Source organism: Tinamus guttatus, unplaced genomic scaffold, assembly GCF_059628265.1.
Source record: "Tinamus guttatus ecotype Peru unplaced genomic scaffold, ASM5962826v1 Tinamus_guttatus_pri_ptg000048l, whole genome shotgun sequence".
Classification (NCBI taxonomy): domain Eukaryota; kingdom Metazoa; phylum Chordata; class Aves; order Tinamiformes; family Tinamidae; genus Tinamus; species Tinamus guttatus.
Genome location: NW_028288582.1, coordinates 13306588 through 13328549, shown reverse-complemented (window position 1 = coordinate 13328549; position 21962 = coordinate 13306588). Strand labels below are relative to the sequence as shown.

At 37.7% G+C, this 21962-nt stretch overlaps 1 protein-coding gene across 2 annotated transcripts in view; it reads right to left on the bottom strand.

Annotated features, from left to right (window-relative positions):
• TTC7B (tetratricopeptide repeat domain 7B) overlaps positions 1-21962 on the bottom strand; it is a 116863-nt gene that overhangs the window by 77398 nt on the left and 17503 nt on the right. For both annotated transcript variants that reach the window (XM_088539729.1, XM_088539728.1), the window contains exons 4-6: positions 17098-17228; positions 15183-15304; positions 296-374 (exon numbers count right to left, since the gene is read on the bottom strand). In XM_088539729.1, the coding sequence (XP_088395855.1) occupies positions 296-374; positions 15183-15304; positions 17098-17228 (332 nt within the window). The remainder of the gene's footprint in view (positions 1-295; positions 375-15182; positions 15305-17097; positions 17229-21962) is intronic.

The following is a 21962-nucleotide window of genomic DNA, read 5'->3' as shown; positions in this document are numbered from 1 at the left end:
TCTGGTAAGTCCTAAACAGGACAATGTGATTACTCTTGTAGATATGGTTAGAGATAATTAGTTTTTAACTATAATGACAAATAAGAAAGAAATTGAGGAAGGATACTTATCAAACATTCCTTTTTCTATGAATCATTTGCTATAATCATAAAACATGGTATTTCAAATTGGGGAAATAACAGATCCCAATCAATATGCTGTAACGTGATTATTTGTCACTCATCTATCATAATTATACTATATCTGCCTAATAAAATTCTATGTTGAAATAGGAATATGGTTTAGTAGAACTTACCATTCGCAGATTTTGTGTAGTTCTCGTTTCAACAGCTCTTAGTATCTCTCTAAATCTACCAACTCCTCTTGTCAAGTTCCTGTACATAAACACAAAATTTGACAGTATTGCAACTAGGATATAGTAGCATTTTAATATACAACTAGATAATCTCACTAAATTTCCTGTCATCAATTTTTTTTCCCTGCATACTATCTCCCTGTTGTGAAATACCTGGAAACCCAACCACTGTTTACTGTTGCAAGCCCCAATCTAATTGAACAAAGATAAACATTTTCAAAAGATAGGTAGCTCAAAAGAAAGAAAGGAAACTGAAATAGTACTTGTATAAAGTGGCACTCCCATACAGAAAAAAAACAAAATTGAAGATGGTTTGGCTCCTACAATAATTTGAATTTTCAATACTAATCTTGAACCCACAAACTATGAAAAATACATTTGATTTTATCTGCCTCTTGATATCTTAGAGGAGGGAAATGAGAAATGGATTTTTCAATGCTCAATGTGAAAAATATAAAACCTTTAACTCTTTAGCACAAAGAAAGTACAGGAGAGGAGCAGCGGAGCAGCAGGCAAGCGCCAGGTTAGAACAGAGGACTGGGCGCCCGGCGCCCCCCTGCCTGCTCGGTGTTCTCTGGGGGCACTTCCCCTCTCCGGGCTCCATCAATATTTCTTTCACATCTCTTGCTTTAAGAGTTTTTGCAAAGAGATGCCAGATCCACAGAGAAGAGCCACCAGATTCATAGTAGCAAAAAATGATTTAGGAGATTGGAATCTTCTCCTGAAACAGAAACGTTTTTTGACTCAAGCCAACTCTCCTGGCAGCTTCGTTTTTCCTGATGACTGCACCAAATCTCAAGCTATCTTCTTTTTTTTTTATTCTATTAAATGTGTGTGTGGTGGTGGGGAGGGGGGCTGTTAAGACCATTTTTCTTCTATATTAATATATTTTTAACTTTGAATTGGTGAAAAAAGGGGTTGGTATTTGCTGTCCTGAATGGCTGGATTCTGCAACCGCAACATGTACCATGTGACAGTCACCTCCTTCGTCCATACGATTTGGTTTCCAGACAGGCAGCGACTCGATCGAAAAAGGATTTTGTGTTAAGTCAGTACTGTTGTGTCATACAGTCACAAGTGATTCCGAGGCTAAGCTGCATAACACTTGCATAACATGGGGTCAAAAGAGAAAAAGATACTATGTCTCATGTCAGCTTTTCTCAGTAAATGCATCATTGCACCACCCTGCAGAGGTGATACTGAAAATACTCTTCAGAATAATGAGAATTTTGAGTATATTTACAGAGGAAAGTGGCAATTTGTACAGAAAAAAAAAAAAAAAAGAAATTCAACTCTTTTTTGCAGGAATTCTTTAAGTCAGCCTGAAGAAACCAGAACACTTGATATGAAAAGAAATATGGCTAACTTTAAAAATTTTAGCAGTTGATCTGGAAGCTTGAGTCATTTATTTTAACTTTCAGATCACATGACAAAGATCACGTAAGCTGTCTTTTATATGCAAAAAGATGATCAGTGTTTTAGAGCTTTCAGCTTCCAGCACAGACAGACATTTTTCATATTATACGTTTACCTTTTAAAATCTTTACCTAACAGCTCATTTCTAAAGAAGTATCATTTCCAAAAAAAAACATCAAAACATAAAAACTATTCAATATGACCCCAAAATTGATTAATAAGAAATAATCATTAGTCACACAAGAAAAACAAATGATTGTCTGTACAACTCCATGTGTTGCAGCAGTCCTTGAGTGATGAAACAAAACATCAATTACTTAAAAGCTTTCAGTTAGCAACTTCCTAAGAAGAATAATGTTGTGCACAAAGGTAACAAGGAAATAAGGGCGTCAAAGATGTTATTTATTTCATAAAAGGCTCTCAATAGCTGACACATCCCGCCCAATTTCATAGACTAATAAATTAGACACTGAATATTAGTGGGTTTAATTTTCCAATAAACTAAACTCAGTGCAAGCTGGGTACATTCAGCACCTTTGGAGAGCCAAAGCATACACCTTTTTACTAATATCTGTGATATCACACAACAAATGTGTAAAAGTCATGAGATCACTGGAATCCCTCTGTTATAAGTGTGCTGATATACTTCTCTTTAATGGAGCTATCACTCAAGGACAGAATTTCAAATTCACAGGCGCATCCTCATAACAAGAAAAAAAAAAAAAAAAAAGGCAGGCCAAGAAAATGGAGCGTTCTCTGAAAAAATATCAGAAAGTAAAAAGAGTAGAGGGAAAGAACCTGTCAACTCAAAAGACTAATTTGCTACTACAGATGAAATATATGCATTGTAGAACTTCAAATCACAGTAATTTAAAACCTCAAAAAAGAATGACGTAACAATTCTTTCCATGCAAAGTTCATGCCTTCTCAAGTGTTACAAGAACAACAAAACACACTATGAAAAGGTACATGACTTAAAAGTCCTTAAGAATATCACATTATTCAGTTACCCATTACATTTTGGTAAGCACCTAGAAGGGACTACAATTTGTGACTGAAGTTCTACCATCTCATGGAAAAAAAGCAGTAAGATCACACAGGAAAACAATTAAAAAATACGGAATTAGGTTTTGCTTCATAAAGCATTTAACGCTGATCCACTGCACAAGTGAATGAAAACAAGTACAAGAAGATGTTCAGCATCTTCTACACAAAATGTGCTAAAAATACACTGCAAAGCTACAAACTAGATCACCCAAGAGTTGAGTTAAATGCTTTGAGAGAAAAACAATGAAGCAAAATATACCATGAACAGCATGGTACATCTCCACACTACACTATTTTCATCAAAGTACATTTCCTGTATTTGTTAACAGTTTTAAATATTTGGAAGAAGGGGGTGGAGGCTATTCCAGCACGTACCTCCCGTGCCCGGGGGGCCCATGGCCTTGGCCTGCGCTTCACCACGCTAGGGCTTCGCAGCAGCCCCTCCACCCCTGCTCACTGAATCCCAGAGCAAAAGGGGAGTTTGACAAAACAACATTGCACAGTGTCTGTAAATGATTTTGAGATCCTTTCAAAATTTGGAGAGAAAAATAAAATAAGGATATGTCAACATGCATGCAGAACTGACAGACTTTCAGTGATTTCGCACATGACAGGGAGCCCACAGACAGACATTGATACTGAGGGATGGACACATTTACGTGACCCCTTCGCACTTGAGGGAAACCCTTTGATTTTCATCAACTTCTTCCTTAAATGACAATACTTGCTGCTTTTAATCCTCAAAGAAAACACATTAGACACTAATATTTCCCTGCAATTCTGTATGAATTGATTCTTTTCAAATCATTTTACATCTTTGTGTCCCAAACCGTGAAGATTTATACTAGAATAAAATTAACCATTCTGATTAAAAGTTAATATGCAAGATGAACTTTCATTCCCCTTTGAAAAACTCCAGACTGCATTTCTGTTTAGTATAATAAAAATGTTTAACTGTGCCTATGCAGAGTTGCTTACCTCCAAGCAGGATCAGAGATCAATAACAGTAGGTACAATATGAAATAAAGAGCAGGAAGATGATTTAGGACGAGTAAGAATTGGCTTTCAGCATAGGATCCAAAAAACCCAACAGATGCATGCAGGTCAGCAGGAGCAAATTTTTTGTCATCACCACCACAGGGTCTCATTGTTTCAAAAACCACATTCAGCAGCAGACAAATCCTCAGCATTAATAAATTAAATTAAATCTTTTGCATCTTTATAAGTATTCTTCACCTTTGTGGCTTTTAATAGAAAAGGAAAAAGGCAACTGCTCAAAGGGATCCCCAGACAGCCAAAACCAACGAAGGAAGCTAAACACGAGGCCGCACTGAGAGGCGCCCTTCCCAGGAGGACACCAGGACAGCGGGACCAGCGCTGCGCCCTGCCGCAACGGGGAGTCCCCGTCACAACACAGCGAGAGCAGCCTCGGAAATCAATGCCTTCAGATAACCTCCAAGAGGCTGATAAGGTTAATTTCCTTTGTATTTACAATACATTTTGATAATACTATCTTCTCCATTATTCCATTCCATTCCATTATTCTCCATTATTGCAACTATTTATCATGTATTTCTCTCTCACACTTATCAATAATGAAAAGAAAAGGTTTAGACTAAACACTACCTTTTCATAGCTTAATCAAAGAACAACGTTTGTTCAGGGAGCCTAAACCAAACCTCCCACGCTGTGCAGGTCATTTGCTAAATTGAGGTTATTTCTCCCATTCAAGAAGTAAAAGTATGCACATAAACAGACAGTTTCTTACACTAGCCTAACAATTACCCCATTACTGAGGCTTACTTAATCTCATTGAGAAATACTCATATTTTAAAAGAAAAACAAATGACAAATAAATCCAGATGGATTGACAAAAGCGATGATGTATAAGTTACTTTTGGAATTGATCCCATTTCACAAAAGTTCTCTCTTCATGTACAGAAAAGGGAATAATTTTTGCTTTGAATGTTCTCACATTACAGTATTATTACAGTATTATCACAGAATGCTTAAGGTTGGAAGGGACCTCCAGAGATCATCTAGCCCAACCCCACTGCTCCAGCAGGGACACCTAGAGCACGTGGCACAGGGTGGCATCATCCAGGTGGGGTTTGAAGATCTCCAGAGAAGGAGACTCCACAACCTCTCCGGGTAGCCCATTCCAGGGCTCTGTCACCCTCACAGTAAAGTTGTTCTTCCTCTTATGGAGGTGGAACTTCCTGTGTTTTATCTTACACCCGTTACCCCTCGTCCTGTCACCGGCCACAATGGAGAAGAGCCTGGCCCCATTCTCCCTACAACCACCCCTCAGGTACTTGAACATGTTGATCAAGTCTCCTCTCGGCCTTCTTTTCTCCAGACTAAACATGCTCCAGTCCCTTAGTCAACCATCTTCGTGGCTCTACGCTGGACCCTCTCTAGAAGCTCAATGTCCTTCTTGTACTGGGGAGCCCAGAACTGCACCCAATACTCCAGGTGAGGCCTCACCAGAGCTGAGTAGAGGGGCAGGATTGCCTCCATCCACCTGCTGGCAATGCTCCTCCTCATGCAGGCCAGGATCTCATTGGCCTTCTTGGCCATGAGGGCACATTGCTGACTCATGGGTAACCTGTTGTCAACCAGGACTCCTCAATCCCTCTCGAAGGAGCTGCTTTCCAAAAGGCCAGTCTCTCATCTGTACTGGGGCCTGCGGTTATTCCTCCCCAGATGCAGGACTCGGCACTTGTCCTTGTTGAACCTCATGAGGTTCTTCTCTGCCCAACTCTCCGTCCTGTCCACGTCTCTCTGAATGGCAGCGCAGCCCTTGGGAGTGTCGGTCACTCCTCCCAGTTTGGTGTCATCTGCAAACTTGCTGAGGGAGCACTGTGTCCATTGATGAGCAAGTTGAAGAGCACCGGGCCCAGTACTGGCCCCTGTGGGACACCACTGGCCACAGGCCTCCAACCTGACTCGGCCCCGTTTATAACCACCCTCTGGGCATTATTCCCACAGAACACTGATTATCACTAGATATTTCTTTCAACTAGAAGTAGGAAGACCTTTGTTTCCTTCTATAATCTAAACTACTCTTTCTAAAGGCACTTAAAAAAAAAATCCTGCACTTGTCATTTCATCCTCAACTCATGCAATCAGAAAATCACAGATATCTGACATTCAGTCCACAAAAGATGTTTGTTTTATGCTTGTAGGTTCCTGATTGAAGTTTTGGCTTATAAATGAAACACCTTAGCTTGCCATTACTGCTACATAAATCATTAACTATTCAAAACAGCAGCAAGTCTTTAAGAACACATGGGAACAAGACACATGTCTAAACTGCCTTAATTTATACCCAGCTACTTTTCTCTTGCAGATCTTGATCTCATGCATTGGAAATGAAGACACTTGCTGGGCAGCGTGCTGCAGCACGGTGGCCGAGCTCACCTGCCAGTTCACTACCGAAGAGAAGGTCTGGCTCTGCATTCCCTTCTCCTGGCACACACTCCCTTTTTTCTCCCATTTTGCCTCCTTCATGTCACCTTGTGTTCTTTTGCATGGCCCTGCCCTCTGCAGCACTAACTGCTGCCAGCCCTTCCCACGGACTCAGTTCATCTCACTAGAAAGGCAGAAAGCTCTATGAGCTGTATGGTCTTTGGCAGCTTGCTTACTGCTGATTTGGAGGGTGAAACAAGCTCACAGAAGACCCCAACAGTGCCAGAGGCGACAGAAGCAAACAGGGAAAACACATGGCAGGAGCATGGGGTAGAAGCAGAGGACTCCGCTAGAGAGCATCAGGACACTCCACAGCTCCTTCCCAGGATGGTGCACACATACACACATATTTGATCTTAGTAACAGATTCAACTATCAAGGCACCAATATTATAATAAGACTGGATTCATAAAACGACCTCTCCAGTTACTGGAGGCAGCAGGTGAGTAGCCTTGTCCTTTAGTGCTCCTCATTTTGTCAGTTTTTCCTTTCAAGCAAAAGATCCAGTCAAAGAAAAAGCAGGGATAGATTAAGACAGTATCAGGGAAAACCAGAGATTTTTTTTTATTCACACACGCACACGCGCACTGAACATGCCAAAACTACTATTAGTAAGAAAATAAGTTAACAAAGAGAATAATGTAGCCAGAATTTACTCTGTTAATTATTAACATGATGTTACATGCCACTCAATCTACATGATCATAAATTTCCATAGAAGTATTTTATTGGTATTGAAGAGAAATTACAAAAGAACTCACCACAGACTAGAAGGAAGTGTATGTAATGCAAGAGCAATTTTCTTTAGCATACTCAATTGAAGACATAGGAGGTCAAATACTTTAATACCAGGAATGACAAACAACTGCATGGTTTTATAGCTTGTCATAAAGACAAAGGTCAAAAGAGCAGCAGAAACGACACGGAAGAGTTAGACAGAGATAAGGTACAAAATTTTAAGCCACAAGAAAATAGCCGGGATGCATCAATGAAAGAACAACATCTCACAGAAGACAAAAAGCTAGTAGAGATCTAGTATTTAGCCTGAAACATTGCTGAGTAACAACAAGGGAGGCCAAAGCCCGAGCGTTGCTCATGGCTTGGCCCTCGGTTCTCACATAATGCAGGGGAAAAGAAAGGGCCAAGGGCAATAAAGTCACCTTGTCAACAAAGTCAAACCCAGGACAGCACTTAAAAGAACTGAGCCATACTGTTCAGGGAGGGGAGAGGGGAGCGGGGATTCCCTGAAGAAAACGCATCATCCTCCATTAATTTAGGTTGCTTAAGTGTTCGTGCTGCTCCTCTGTGTTCCGCCTTTTGGGAATAATTCCCCTGTGTGCCCGGGCGGGAGGGAGGTTCGCAGCAACTCTTCCTCCAGGGAAGAGGGCACACAAAGACCTCCAAAAACCATCTTGCTGAAAGTCTTAGAAAAATGTCAGAGTAAAATGAGTCAGATTATTTCACTGCCAAATTTCTTAGGAGACATGTGCCTATTTGAATGTGATTTGTGAAGAAATTCAATTTTAAATATCCAAACAGGAGTAACATAGGGATTTGACAGCAGTAAAACAAAAAAGCATTAAAAAAGTCAAAATTACCCACACATATGCACTATGCTTAGACTCAAGGGAGAAATAAAGTATGCAAGGGCATTTTGATATGCTTGGAGAAGGACGTGTTACCTTCTACTTCTCGTGCTTAAAATGCAATGCATAAAAGGCGAGTTTCAGAAAAGGTTACTTTAGAAAAGTAGGCCAACACTGGAGGAAGATTTTGGGAGGCAGAATAGGAATCAGATCTACCAAATTCAAATCGCTAGTGCAGGAAAACATCATATTTAAATACTAACCCCAAAATGCTTGCAAGTCAACAAAATATTGCAAGCTCTACTTGGCAAACATACATTATTTTGATGGTTATATATTTGAAAAGAAAGGATACCAAACTGGGAGATGAGAAGGAGGCTTTTTCAGCATTTGCCTGAAAACATAAGTGGATTAAAATTTACCTGCCTTTCAGTCCTCTGGGTGACTAGAGTTGCTGTAACATATACTGTGTCTCCAAGATATTTACAGCAGATAGCCTTGATTACCACCACCTTTGATTTAATTCTGATTTTAGCTTAAATATTTAGACTACTGCTGAAACATCCCACAAAATAAGCAATTCTAAATTCTGTTTGGTTGGTTACACAGAAATCCTTTGAGTAAGGGACAGTTTGAAAAAAATGATAAAAAATGATTTTGAAGCACCCTTGATTTCAATATTGAAAGAAAACAGACCCACGGTCTGCAAACACCTGCACAGCGTTCAGTTTCTCTTACCAGTATGTCAATACTCAGAACTCATAATTTGATTGCTATGGCACTGCCTGCAGCTTACAGCTAAGTGGGCTAGTTTTGCAGAGTTGAATACAGTAATCTGGTATACTGCCACAAAAATAGCTTCGTAGTAATTACTGCTATTTAAACCAGTCTTTTAGTACTTTTTTTTTTCAGCTCTGAATTAATCACTCAGCTCTTCTAAGAGCCAGTGTCACCCCTGTGACTGCAGCACATGGGCTCACAGGCCCACCAGCTGCACCCTTTCCAGCACAGACTTACCTGAATCCTAAGCTTTTACTACGGCTATGGTGAAGAAAAAAACTATTAGTCCTCCCACCTGCTAATTTTTTGTGTGTGTTTTTTTCCCTCCTTTAGAAGTTAATGGGGTCAATTAATATTTTTGTAGCTCAAAATGGCAACTTCCATCATTCGCATGCTGTTCAAGAGCAGGATTTTAATATGAACAAATACTTTGCCTAACTAGCATACCTATTATTTCAAAATACTGAAAAGCTCCATGTTAAATTATTACTAAGGTTTAAATAAAAAAACCACTCTTGTTGAAAATAAGTATCATCATCTAGGAAGAGCAGCTAATTACCCTTTGGAGAAAAGTCTGTGCTAATGAAAAGGAAACTCCAAAGGCTCTCAGTTAGCTTTATGTTATTGCAGTTCACATTCTGGTGACAGGTCTCATTTGTTGATATGTCTTATTTATAGACCACTCTTCATACCATATTTAAGTCTCAAACTTCATCAGAATGTGAATCTCCATCCTTGGTGATGCTCCAAACAAGGCCAAGGCCTCGAGTACCCTGCACACGGCAGGGCCAGCTCAGAGCCTGGCTGCGGCTGTGTGACCGTGTGTCCTCCCAAAGTCCTTCCCAGCCTGTATAATTCCACCATTCCTTACCTTGCAAGTTGCAGGAAAAGGAACACAACAGAAAAGAAAGCAAAACTGCAGGAATAATTGAGTTCTTGAGAACAATGTCAAAGCCAGGAAAGGCAATTAAAAATATATATATTATGCATGTACATACACATACAATGTGTGTGTATGTATGTGTGTATAGATGAAGCAGTAAAGCAAACACTTTTGGAGGGGCAGGAGGAGGACACTAAACATTTCCTCTCCAATTTCAGGCTACAAATACCATTTTGTATGCTGCCATTATAACACAATATAAAAGCCACAACCTCAAATACGATGCGTTGCAACCATGGGTAACAGCCCTAGTTAGCAAGATTTGTAACATTTTGGCTAAAAACACTTGCTTTTTTTCTCTGAGAGACTGACCTAGAGTCTGAATCACACCTGCAGTTTACTGAGGTCATCAACATCCAAGATTAATTCAGATACTACCATCCTTCTTTTAAAGTGTTTAACGTAACAGTAATTATTACAAATGTTACTGGAAATTAATTTGAATAAAAATTATTCCTTCGTGTATACATTCAGCTTAGTCCTTCATACAAAACTGACTGATTTTCTACAAATAACTTCACAGTGGAATTTTATTTTAAATTTTTGAACTTAAATCAGACCAGGTACACACAAAACACATGGACAAGAGAAAAGACAAGTCCTTTGACACATGATTTTATCTGAATATGAGAGGGAATAATTTCTCCTCATGTTTACGCCTATTGTATTTTCCAATGAGAACTAATACAGAACACTTAAGAAAAGGTGACAAAAGCTTCTGATATGACAGATAAAGTTGCTTTTGAAATCAATATTTCTTAGTCAGAGTGAATTTTGTCCCTATCTAGAATGTATTCCAGCTTAGTCTTCCAACTATGCAAATACAACAACTACCTCCATGATGAAGTTGTTGTCAAAGCCATAAATTCCAGTTTGCTTTCAAATACAGCAGTGATATTTCACGTTCATTTTCACATTTCAAGAATGTGATACTTTACAGCGTTATATTTTTTTTTCTCCTTTTTTCTTTCAGGGCCTATTTGGTCTGTGACCGATGCAGGGCATGCAATAAGATCTGAACACGTTCAGGGAGGGATGAACAGCACCGTATTTTAACGTCAGGCTGCAAATGCCTCCAAAGCCTCTTGATGTGCAGCCATGCCAAGCATTTTCCTAAATCCTTCTCCCTCTGCAAAAACTCCAGAGGGAGCAGAGAATAACAGAAGAGAGGCAATTAAAATACCAGAGCGAGTACCACTCAATCCCCTTCAGCGACCCAAAGGATACATTCCTGCACGTGCCATGACAGGCAGAAAAAAAAAGAAAATGTAAGAACGAACTTCTACAAAGGCAGGTCTTTAACACCAGTAACTCAACGAAGTAACTGAAAACTGACAACAGTTCCCAAAAAAGGGCATAAACCACCAGCAACTGGAAGGGGAATGGCCGTGACAGTCAGACTGCAGCTCAACAGGAGCTGTGGTGCAACCACCTTCTCCAAAGCTGACAGACTTCTCTGGTCAGGTCTCATCCAATGATTAGTCTAACAGGAAAACCTGATGGATTTCACCACAACTCTAAGGCTACTTTTTAGTATTGTGGAAGATCTTCCTCTCATCTCTCAATTTCTCCAGTTGGTCCATACTCCAGCGTTATGCTCATCAAGCATTTTTGTGAGCCAAGAAAACTCATTTGTGTGCAAAAAAACATTTCTTTTCTGCTTGGTTGTCTTGCTATTGGCAAAAGGGAGACCTCTGAGTCACTGTACTTTGTGAGGAGGATGGGGAAGCTCTGCCAGCAGAACAGCTCTGCCGCATCACATCCTCAGGCTGTGATGCAGCAGGTGACCCATGATGGAGATCCAGCAGGAGCAATGTCCTGGGAGAGGGGGCCACACGTAGGAGATACCACAAGAGTGAAGATGAGGCGAGCTTGGTTTCTACGTGATGGCCACTTGCTTTTGTACTGCAACCAAAAAGCTATACAGAGCTAGTATTTTTCTATGCATTGTTACCCACCCCCCACAAAAAAAAGAAAAATTTACAAATTTTCTAAAAGTATGTTTATCGTGTAATATGAATAGAAAACAAAGAAATAAGAAAATAGTAGGACACGGGGATTACTGGGCACATGAAATGCTGTCCTTCCTTTCTCAGAGACGTCTTACTTGAAAATAGCCATGTTAAAGTCTTAATGTCAAAGTTCTGTAGCTCATGGCTTTTCTTGGCACAACATCAGGGCTTTGAACTCATCTTTAAATCTGAGCTTACAGCACAGCTACTAGACCAGATGGAATCTGTGTAATCAACCAGAAAAACATTTAAGGTTACATATTTTAAATCAAAAAAAAAAAAAGGCACACAGAGCCTACTTATAGTGTCCAAACAACTTCCTTAACTTTCTTGTAACTCACTTCCAACTAGAGCATTTCCTCTGCTCCCAAGGAAAACATGAGCATGTAGTTTTTGAGTCTTTACTTAAAGTTGGTACATTTTGGAAGAAAACATTAATTTCAGATTTGGGTCTTAATAGAGCATTAAAGTAACATTTTTCTGTTCAGCATATGGCCACTTTTATTCTTGGGGATAATTGCTTTTTCATGTATTTTCAAATGCTGGCACTTAGCAGTTGGGCTTCAGAGGTTCCAAACACTTCATAATTTTTCATACAAGATAACGCATATCTGTAAGATATTCACTTAATCCACCTCAAAAACTTTCTTTCTTGGCTTAAAAGAAAATGTCTGTACAGTTAATGAGCAAAGGGGCAATGTAAAGTGGATCAGCCAGCATTCTGGGTAAGCAGCAATTCTCTCTGCATTCCTGATAGTATAAAAGTTGTCTGATTTTTTCTTTTAGCTTGTAAGTGACACACATTAAAAAACAGTACAATTTTTAAGGCCCCAGCATTTCACCTTTGGTAGAAAGAACATAATTAAAAGCAGTGATTAACCAACTAGCCCCAAAACATGCACAGATTTCACAGCAAAAGCATTTCAAACAAATTATTGCAACTCTGTAGCAGCTTCAAGAGTTCTCTTTATTAGGACTTATTGGAGCTGAACTCAAACCTTAAACACACACAAAAAAATCACTTATCCATTTACTGATGTCCATTTTCCCAATCATTATCAGATCCTATCAGCATGCTCTAACGCATAAACTGTTAGGACCATTACGCTAGTTAAGATAAAAAGATAAACATTTGAACTGACCCAAAACAATGCCAGATTACAGTTAACTCAAAGTTGCTTTTATTACAGGATTTGTTTTCTTCTTACAGCAAGCCTCACTTTAAGATTCTTTTGCACTGCAGTATGAAACTGGTGGATTTAATCTACCACCAAAACTAGACAGACATTTTTCATCTCCTCCTCCTCCAACACATACAAACAGTTAAACTCTAGCAATTCCTCCACAAGATTCACAACCTTTCAACATCTACAGCTTCAATTGGAACAAAGTTTATAGCAAATATGTTTCAGTTCTAAGCTGCCTATCTTAAAAATGTTTCCTACGCTTGACAATATTCATATCATCTCTACAATTATAGATTAAATTTAAAGTGGAATCATGTTGCAAAGCTTAATGGAAAGATCTTAAATCTGGTTTCTATAGACCTAAGAGGAGGATAGATGGTAAACTCAAAAAGACAGTGAAGAAATTTTGAAATAAATGCCTTCTAAAGAATGCTGTAAGCTTGTCACTAGTAGAAAAAAAAAAAATATATATATATATATTATACACACATGAACACATTTTTTCCACTAGGAACAAATCTACAGCATTCTCTTCATGCTTTGAACATATACATATATTTATATATATATATATATATATATATATATAACATAAAGTAGCAGTTCTCTGTCCAGTTCTGGTAAATTCAAGCTGAAAACAAGAAGGGCCCCAGAAAAGCAACATCGCGAGAGGCCTGCAGCAATGGCCATATTAGGAAGTCTTGGAAGAACTGAAGTGGGCTCTACACCGAGGAAGGAGGCTACGGGATGTAAGGACAGCAACATGGGGAATAATGATTGGCACAGCTTTATTTTTCCTAACACCTCATTTCTTCTTCCACCCAAAATAAATTTATAATTAGAAGTATAATGCAAAATTAAGTTGTAAGCTACAATCAACCATTGTAATAAAGATTCAAAAAAAGCTGACTATATATTTACACAAGAGGCAACACCAGGTTTCTCTACGTAGGACTAAAGGGTACAGGGAAGACAACCAACCTTCTTTAAAAATTTATACCAGACCAGCTATGACGGTCTAAGAGAAAAACAAGAACTTCTCTATAGACTCCTCTACAACACACTGCACCTTTGGGTTTTTTTTTCTTTTTTTGGGGCAGGAGGGCAGAGTGGGGCAGAGAGGGGAGAAGGAAAAGGGATTAATTTATCTTACTCTGCTTTTTCCAATACTGATTGCTTTAACACACAAAGTGTCAGATTAAATAGACTGTTTCCAATTCCAGCCTTCAATCAAATTTCTTCAAAACTATGGGATTTTTACCTTATTTGTTACCATAACTGCCACTGAGATTCTTTCAATATTTGTATTTCAGTTATCTTTGCACAGCCATAAAAAACAGAAACTTTATTTTTAGCTCTGGTAAATGAAAATTTGAACTTTCAGAACATTCCATTCCTTCCGCAATTAAATGATGAAAGCAGAACTAAAACATAACTCCCAGATCATGGTTATTCAGGCTCTACCTCATTATTCTAAGAATGAGACTTCTACAGTTCAGTGACCATTTCCATGCTGGTATCCCTGAAAGCTTTCAAAACTTGAAGGTCTTTGGAGCAACAAACCATCTCTGCTAAAACTACATAAAAATCTCGAACTCTTTACAGACACTGCATGATTTTCCTTCATCTCCTGCTTATGTATTTTAAAGCTTAACATTTTTGGAATAAAAAGGTAGTCCTACCAAAAATGCCAATATTTCAGTCAAACCATGTTTACTTGGGAAATAAGCAACACTTCAATTGTAAAACAAGCAACTGCTTTCAACAACAAATGTCAGAAATGTACTTGAAAACCTTTTGTGCCAAGCTTCCAAGCTCTGAAAAATGAATAGAGGGTTGTATTCCTTTTTTCATTTTCTGTAACATCTAGATTTTTAGAAACAGAATAGAAGTCTTTTCTAACAAGCTATGAATGACCTCCCATGCAGAATCTACAAGGATCTATAGAGTAGGGACAACAGAGACCGTATGTATACATACTGTTGATCTTCATGCACATTTATCCTGCAGCATAATGTTAAAATAAGTGATAACTGAAGAGATTTGGAAAAAAAATTACAAAATCAAAATTATAAAAATCAAGAATTGCAGTTTGCTTTCAATCATTTTTAAGAATATCTAACAACAAAGCATAAGAAAATATCCCAAGTTCTCATATTAAAAAAAATAAAAATATTAAAGTCTTGGGTTCATATACTTTAATGAAAGAATTTAACAAAATTTAAATAAATAAAGAATGGAAAGTCTCAGTATTTCAACCAGAATGTTACTGCATTATTAATAAAGAAGTCTCATGATCCCACAACCTACAATTGTTAAAAACTGCTATGCCCAGTGAAAACCAAAAACCCAAACTAAAACAAGGATGCATAAGCCAAATCTTACCCATTCTTGAAATATAAAACATGTGCTCTTTGAAGTCCTGTTTCCAAGAAAAAGCCAAGTTCTTGCTCCTGTGCAGCAGGCCCTGGCTTAGGACTCCTGTTTTGTATATTGGTATTAATTACCTAAGAGAAAAAAAAAAAAAGAGTAAAATCATATTTAGAGAAAAAAGTAAAACAAACAAACAAAAGCAAAACACACACCCTACTTGAGTTTCATTAAGTTTTACACAGACACTTATACTTAATGTTGGAAAAGTCATTTTTAAATGGTAGGTCAGCTGTAGATCAGATTATTTCAATATTTACCTCTATTCCAACTCAAAGTCTTTCTCTTTAAGGCTATACCTTTAAATTTTTTAAAATTTACATCTTTGTCATGCAGTATTACCCCTAAGAAAAAGCTTATAAGACATATTTAGAAGCTTGTGGAGAATGGTATACAAAAGAGAAGGGTCTGACAAATCATTTGCAGCTCTATTCAGCTGCAGGTTTTGATGGTATTCAAAATCTAAAACTCTTTCAGGTCAGGAAAGGCTGGTGCAGAAAACAATTAGAAATTTAAAAATGATATCCAAAGAGGATTTCCAAAAAAAATATTAAGAACGAAGAAATTATTTTTTATTACATTAATATTCTAAAGCTGCTGCCTCAAAACAGAGAGCTATAGATTTCATTTGCATTCTTTAGACAGTCCAAAAGCCACAAAAAGACAATACCAACAAAAATTACAAAACAGAGCAAAGAAAACACAGAACCAGAAAAGCTTCACATCACTTGCAGCACAAACATAAGAAGAAATGAACTATACAAACACACTTGCTCTATCTTCCAAAACTATGTTGGAAGATAACAAAGGCACAAATGTTTAGCAAATCAGCAGCGGTAACAACACTTAGACCATTTTAAATAATGCACACTTTTAAATAAAAGTGTGCAGTACCGTTGGCTCAAAGGCAGATTCATTCTGCACTTTTGATTCAGCTTTTGATTCAGATGATTTACATCCGATTCAGATGAAAAATTTGCAGGCATCCAGAGAAACACTCACCCTGGGCAAACAATTATTGACATGCTATTATAACAAAATGAAAACTATCACTTTTTTTTTTTTAAATCTCACATACACACAAAATAAATAATTAAGTAAATAAATCACAATTAATTGAAGTGAAAGAACTTTCATTTATCATTCTTGTTGCACCATTGATATGTCAAGCCTCTTGCTGAGGAATACAAAGTTATTTCAGTATTTTATCCTTAAGTAATAAGGAGGATTTAAGATGATTTAATTATAAATTATTGGCTCCAAATAAACATCAGCAGGATCAGTTTCTCATCTCTGCTTATTTTTGTCAATTCCATTCTTTGTCTTTCCACAGATGACTTGTTCAGTAAGTCTTTTAAAATGATTTTTAAAGAATTATCAGAAATGCTACATAGAATCACAGAATCGTTAAGGTTGGAAGGGACCTCTAGAGGTCATCTAGTCCAACCCCTCTGCACACGCAGGGTCACCTAGAGCATGTGGCACAGGACTGCATTCAAGTGCGTATACATAACATGTACATATTGAAATATATCTTAATCCCATGTTCATAAATGAACTACCCCAGGGTAACAAGAGGACACATATGAGCACCCTGACTGCACACAGTAGTTCAGAGGAGCTTTGTCCCCCTTGAGAATATTGGCACTATTCCCCAAGAGATCAGAAAGCAAAAGCAGTCATAGTGACAGGTACTAGACTTCAGTTAAGAAACACCAAGTCACTGTTCAAGATGTGGGCACTGAAGTCCTAAAAAAACAAATCTCAAGCATTCCCTTTTAGTTGAATACAAGGATACTAGTCACATCATATCAGTGAAAAATGAATGGTGTGATTCTTCAACTGAGAACCACAAGCTGTCCCAGCTTACCCTTTCTATCTCCTGAAGGTAGAGGAGAGCAATATCCCCAGCCTTCTCATAGCAAGTAACAATTTCTTGTTCACGGTCCACATGGAGGTTGCTAGCTGAAGAAGAAATTGGCAACTTCTCAAGACAGAGACCTGAAAATAGAACATTTTCAAAAGGAGCATTAAAAAAAAAAAAAAAGATTATATAATACTACATTTGGATAATAGCCCAGACTAAAGCTCTGCTTTGACCAGGGGAAGAAACAAAAAAAATCTACAACAAAATTTAAGAAGGTATGCTCCTCTAATACGGACACTACCCCCAAAAACCCTGTTCCCCTCAATTATAAGACCATAGGAGAAGCAATTTTTAGCATTTTTAAAAGGACATTAAAGCAGTCTACAAAGTGCCAGCATCTGTACTAATTTTCAATTACTGAACACACCTTAGGTTTTCCAGACTGATCACAGAAATCATGGCAAGATAAGGAAAGGCACTCAGGGTAGTATCTTTACTAACTGCAAGGCCGACACACCTACATCTTCAGGAAATAAGGGATCAGAAAATGTAATTTTTGTATTTGAGCCTTTTGTTAATTGATTTTTTCCCTTCAACTTTCAAACACAACTCACAAGCCTTTTACAACAGACCTGTGCCATTCTTTACCTTATCCATCATATGTTATTTGTCAAGACTCATTCAATGACCAAGGAACTGTTTGCTATCTGTTTATCTTGCTATCTAGTTCCATTCCACAAATACATGATTAGTACCCTATTAAAATGAAAGAATATATCCTCTGTAGGAGAAAATGGCTAAATATTTGTTGAAAAACAGTAATTTCAGTATTTTCCTGTTGTAAAGACAAAAATCAGTTCAGCTTCAAGAATCTAGTCACGGTCTTTATTGTGTCCTGGTCTACTTTGCTAATGAACAGCATGGGAGAGCCAGGTACTGAAAACTGGCCATTAAATTGCCTTCCACACACACCCTAATAGGGGCTGGCATTGAAGACAGACAGAACAAGATATCATGCAGACACCACCTGCTTTAAGCCATTGGATAGCTAGAAGAAATTGCTGTGACAGATATCCTCTTTTATACATATCAGTGGCCACAAAACAAGCCAATATAGCCAGCTTGATGTACAGGAGCTAATGCAAGAGGTATTTCTCTCGCATCAAGGTGAAGACGATTCTTTGCCTCAGGACTTTATTAGATACAGCCATTAGATACATTGTCTGGAGCTCTGAAGACCAGGAAATGTTTGTCTAAAAACAACCTCACTGTCACTAATCAATATCATCTCCTAGACATGTCACTTTCATTATGGTTATTTTCAAGATATTCAGAGAAACGTAGCTAAAAGAGACTGCGCTCTCATCCATCTACTGGCCCCAGCTACCGACCAACCCTGACAGACACTGATTTAACCTGTTCTTACCTTGGCTTTTCTAGGCAGCTTATTACACAGCTCCAGTCTTTCCACTATTAACATTTTTTCCCAATGTCCAAGTTTCCCTCCCTAGGTTAATTACTTCAGTCCATTTCACAGAGAGATTATTCCCTTCTTTACAAACCCCCTTTTCAATGCGCAGAGAAGGAGAGCCATGGCTGCAGTGCACACCATCCGTTCTCACTGCTTTCTCCAACCATCCTTCCTTGACAGCTGGTCATTTTTATCTCCTCTGGACTCTCTCTAATTGGTCACATCTTTCTCAACTGATGCTGCCAAAACTAGACACCCTGCTCCACCTGAAGCTTCAACGACATTGAGCAAAACAGATTATCTGCTGTGTTTCAAGTAGGATTTTTTTTTCTTTTTATGCAAACCAGTAGGATGTCAGTGCCTTTTTTTTTGTGCAGTAACAATGTTTCTCTGCTATTGATGATCTGCAACAGATCATCAGATGACGTTCCACAAACCGCCTGTCTCATCAGTAACTCCCATCTTATATTTATTTGATCAATTATTTGTACTTGAAGTGTAGCACTTTCCACCAGTTCTTACAGATTTATTTCAGATCTTTCCTCCAGTTTGCCAGTAGTAAACGCTGATTCTAAAGTGTCTGCATCCCCTCCCACATGGATAAAATCCACAGTTAAAAGACCATCCTCAGTTCATCATCCCACGTTTTGAATGTCCATTCCTGAAAAAAAAGCATATAGTGATATATTGGATGACAGATGGCTCCAAATCCCAATATGGAGATCAGTTTATCAGAAAATTTCTGTTCATCAATGCCATAAGGTAAGGACCGCATGTTTCATGCAAAAAAATTTGTTTTACTCAAAAAAAAACTTGGAAAGACACAGCCATGGAATCTAGCACTTAATCATCAATGAACTCAAGCTATTAAATATTTACAAACTCCAGATTCTTTTTTAAAAATCTATCAAGTTTTAGTATCTCCCTATAGAAGTTACTATATCTCATCCATATGCAAAAAAGTTATATTTTTGTATCAGAACACACTGGCCGCCCTTACCCTCCAATTCAATTTAATCAGTACAAACAATTTACAATCTACATTTTCATTTACTAGCTATCCATCCAGTAAAGACAAAATCCAACTCCACTACTATCTGCTTCACTAAAGACAAAATAATATTTAACACGCTTTTCAAAAGCCCTTCCAAAAAGCTTGAAGCATAAAAGACATACAAGCACATTGCCACTCAAAAACCTGCTGAAATACTGAGCACAGCCGCTAGACTCTTCTGATGCTGTGGCTTTAGCCTAACTTATTTCCAAAAACTAACTGCATATGAAAAGCAACTATGCTAATCTGCTTTCCTTTAATTTTTCATCAAATAGGGAAAAAAAAAGAGAATATTTGCTATGAGTCATAGAATCAAAAGCATCAAGATTAGAGTATACAAAAACATCAGTTATCCTCTTAAACTGACCAGACTCCTTCAAAAAATCTAAATGAATACTTGATGCTGTAGAGAAAGTTGGCAGTGTCTTAGGCAAATTTCTTTAAACTCAGAAATGACCACACTCTACAATAAAGGAGCCACAATGAAAAAATCAGATGACTGAAAACATCAGATAGTTGGTAAATAGATTAATCCTTCAGACCCCTTCGCTCCCATGACACAAGCGGCAAGCACCTAATAAATAAACTTCCACTATATATTGCTCAGCTGGCTATTTGTGGATTTGAGTTGGATTTATTATTTCTATTTTGCATGCTTAGTGGTCACAATAGATGCCACTCAATATTGAGAAAGCTCAAAATAAGAGCAGTCTCTCATTTGTGGCTGAGAATTTTCATTAAGAAATGAGAAAATGCTAGTGCCCATTAAGAAGCTTTGTTAGACTTTTGTACTTGTCCTCTGCATTATTTAATGGAGTCCTTTCAAGAGAATATAATGCTATTTCTCAAAGCAACTTTAACATATATCTAGAATTCATTGTACTTTTGTTATATTTATTAATTGCAGTAGGTGAAAGTATGTGAGCTATGCTAAAACCACCGCTGAACAGGATGGTTCATACTCCAACATAACCAACTGAAAAAAACTAGAAAAAAATAAATAAATAGAAGAAAAAATACACACAAAAAAACTTCGGTGATCATTTCTGGAACAGGTTAAAAATGGAGTCCCTTCAGCCCCGAGACGATCCATCATCTACTTATTTTCTTAAACACATCCGTTGATAAAGCAAGAGACTCTGTTAAAGTCCATAAGAGTATTTTTATTTCAAACAGATACAACACAACAAAATGGCTGTAACAATCAGCTAAAATGTTGCTCACTGCTTCCTAAGAACACTGTGAGATAATAAAGAGCGACTCGAAATAATCTCTTATTAGATTAGGCTCTTGAAAAAGGAATAAGCAAAAGTAACGCACAGTCTGGATAATGTTTCATCCTAAAGAAATGGGTATCGTCCTCAATTACCTGGACTTCAAAAGCTCAATTCTTCCCTTATGCTTGTTCCCATACCTGCAAGGAGGAACCTCTGCTTTCCCTCCTGCCCCAGAATAATAGATCTATTTAAAAACTACTTAGAGATAAGAGATGCATATAACTACCATGAAATATCATTGTATTGATGTATAGGGTATAGCTATCAGTTTACTTAATCTTTATTAATACTTCCACTAATTACATTCTGCATTCCAGCATACTGGGCCAGTTGCTATGGCAAATTAATTCATGGTTTTTAAGTTTAAGCCTTTCCCAGTCAAAATCACCCTGAAGTAAAAGCTTTCAAAAAACTGGGTCAGTTTTATTTTGGGAAGACACTTATCTCATACGTCCATATCAGCCCTGATATCAAGCAAGATGACTCCGGAGGGGAAAGAAAGTGAGAAGCCCTGAAATGAATACCAGTCCACACCACTTAAGCTTACACGTTTTGTAAAGCAACTCTGAAATTGCTTGTCAAAACAGAGTAGAACAGCAACAAAGAGTATCTGGCAAGGAAAGAATGTGTGACAAATAAATTACCTAACAACTGGCAAAGGTTTCCTTCAAGTCCTTGAAAACTTAAAAAAAATAAATGTCCAGATTTTGCAAAAGATTCAGAAAGCAAAAGTGGCTGACCTTACCATATATTCCGAGTGGTGTTCTTGTGACTACGATCATCTATTAGCACATTTTAACTAAAAATGAACACGATTATGACAAGCAAGCAATGTTTTAAAAAACAACACAAGAGCAAGCAAGCATACCCATGCAAAAAGGGCTCCTCACTAGGGATAAGTAACAATGTAACAATTTTAAAGAAGTCCCTGTAAAAAAAAAATTGCTTAATCTCAAATAAGAAACAGTTTTTATGTTAAAAATAATGACAGTAATTACTTTTCATTTATAGTTTGGGATTTTTGTTTTAGTGGTTCATAACTTGCGCAGGAGAGCAGTAACAAAAA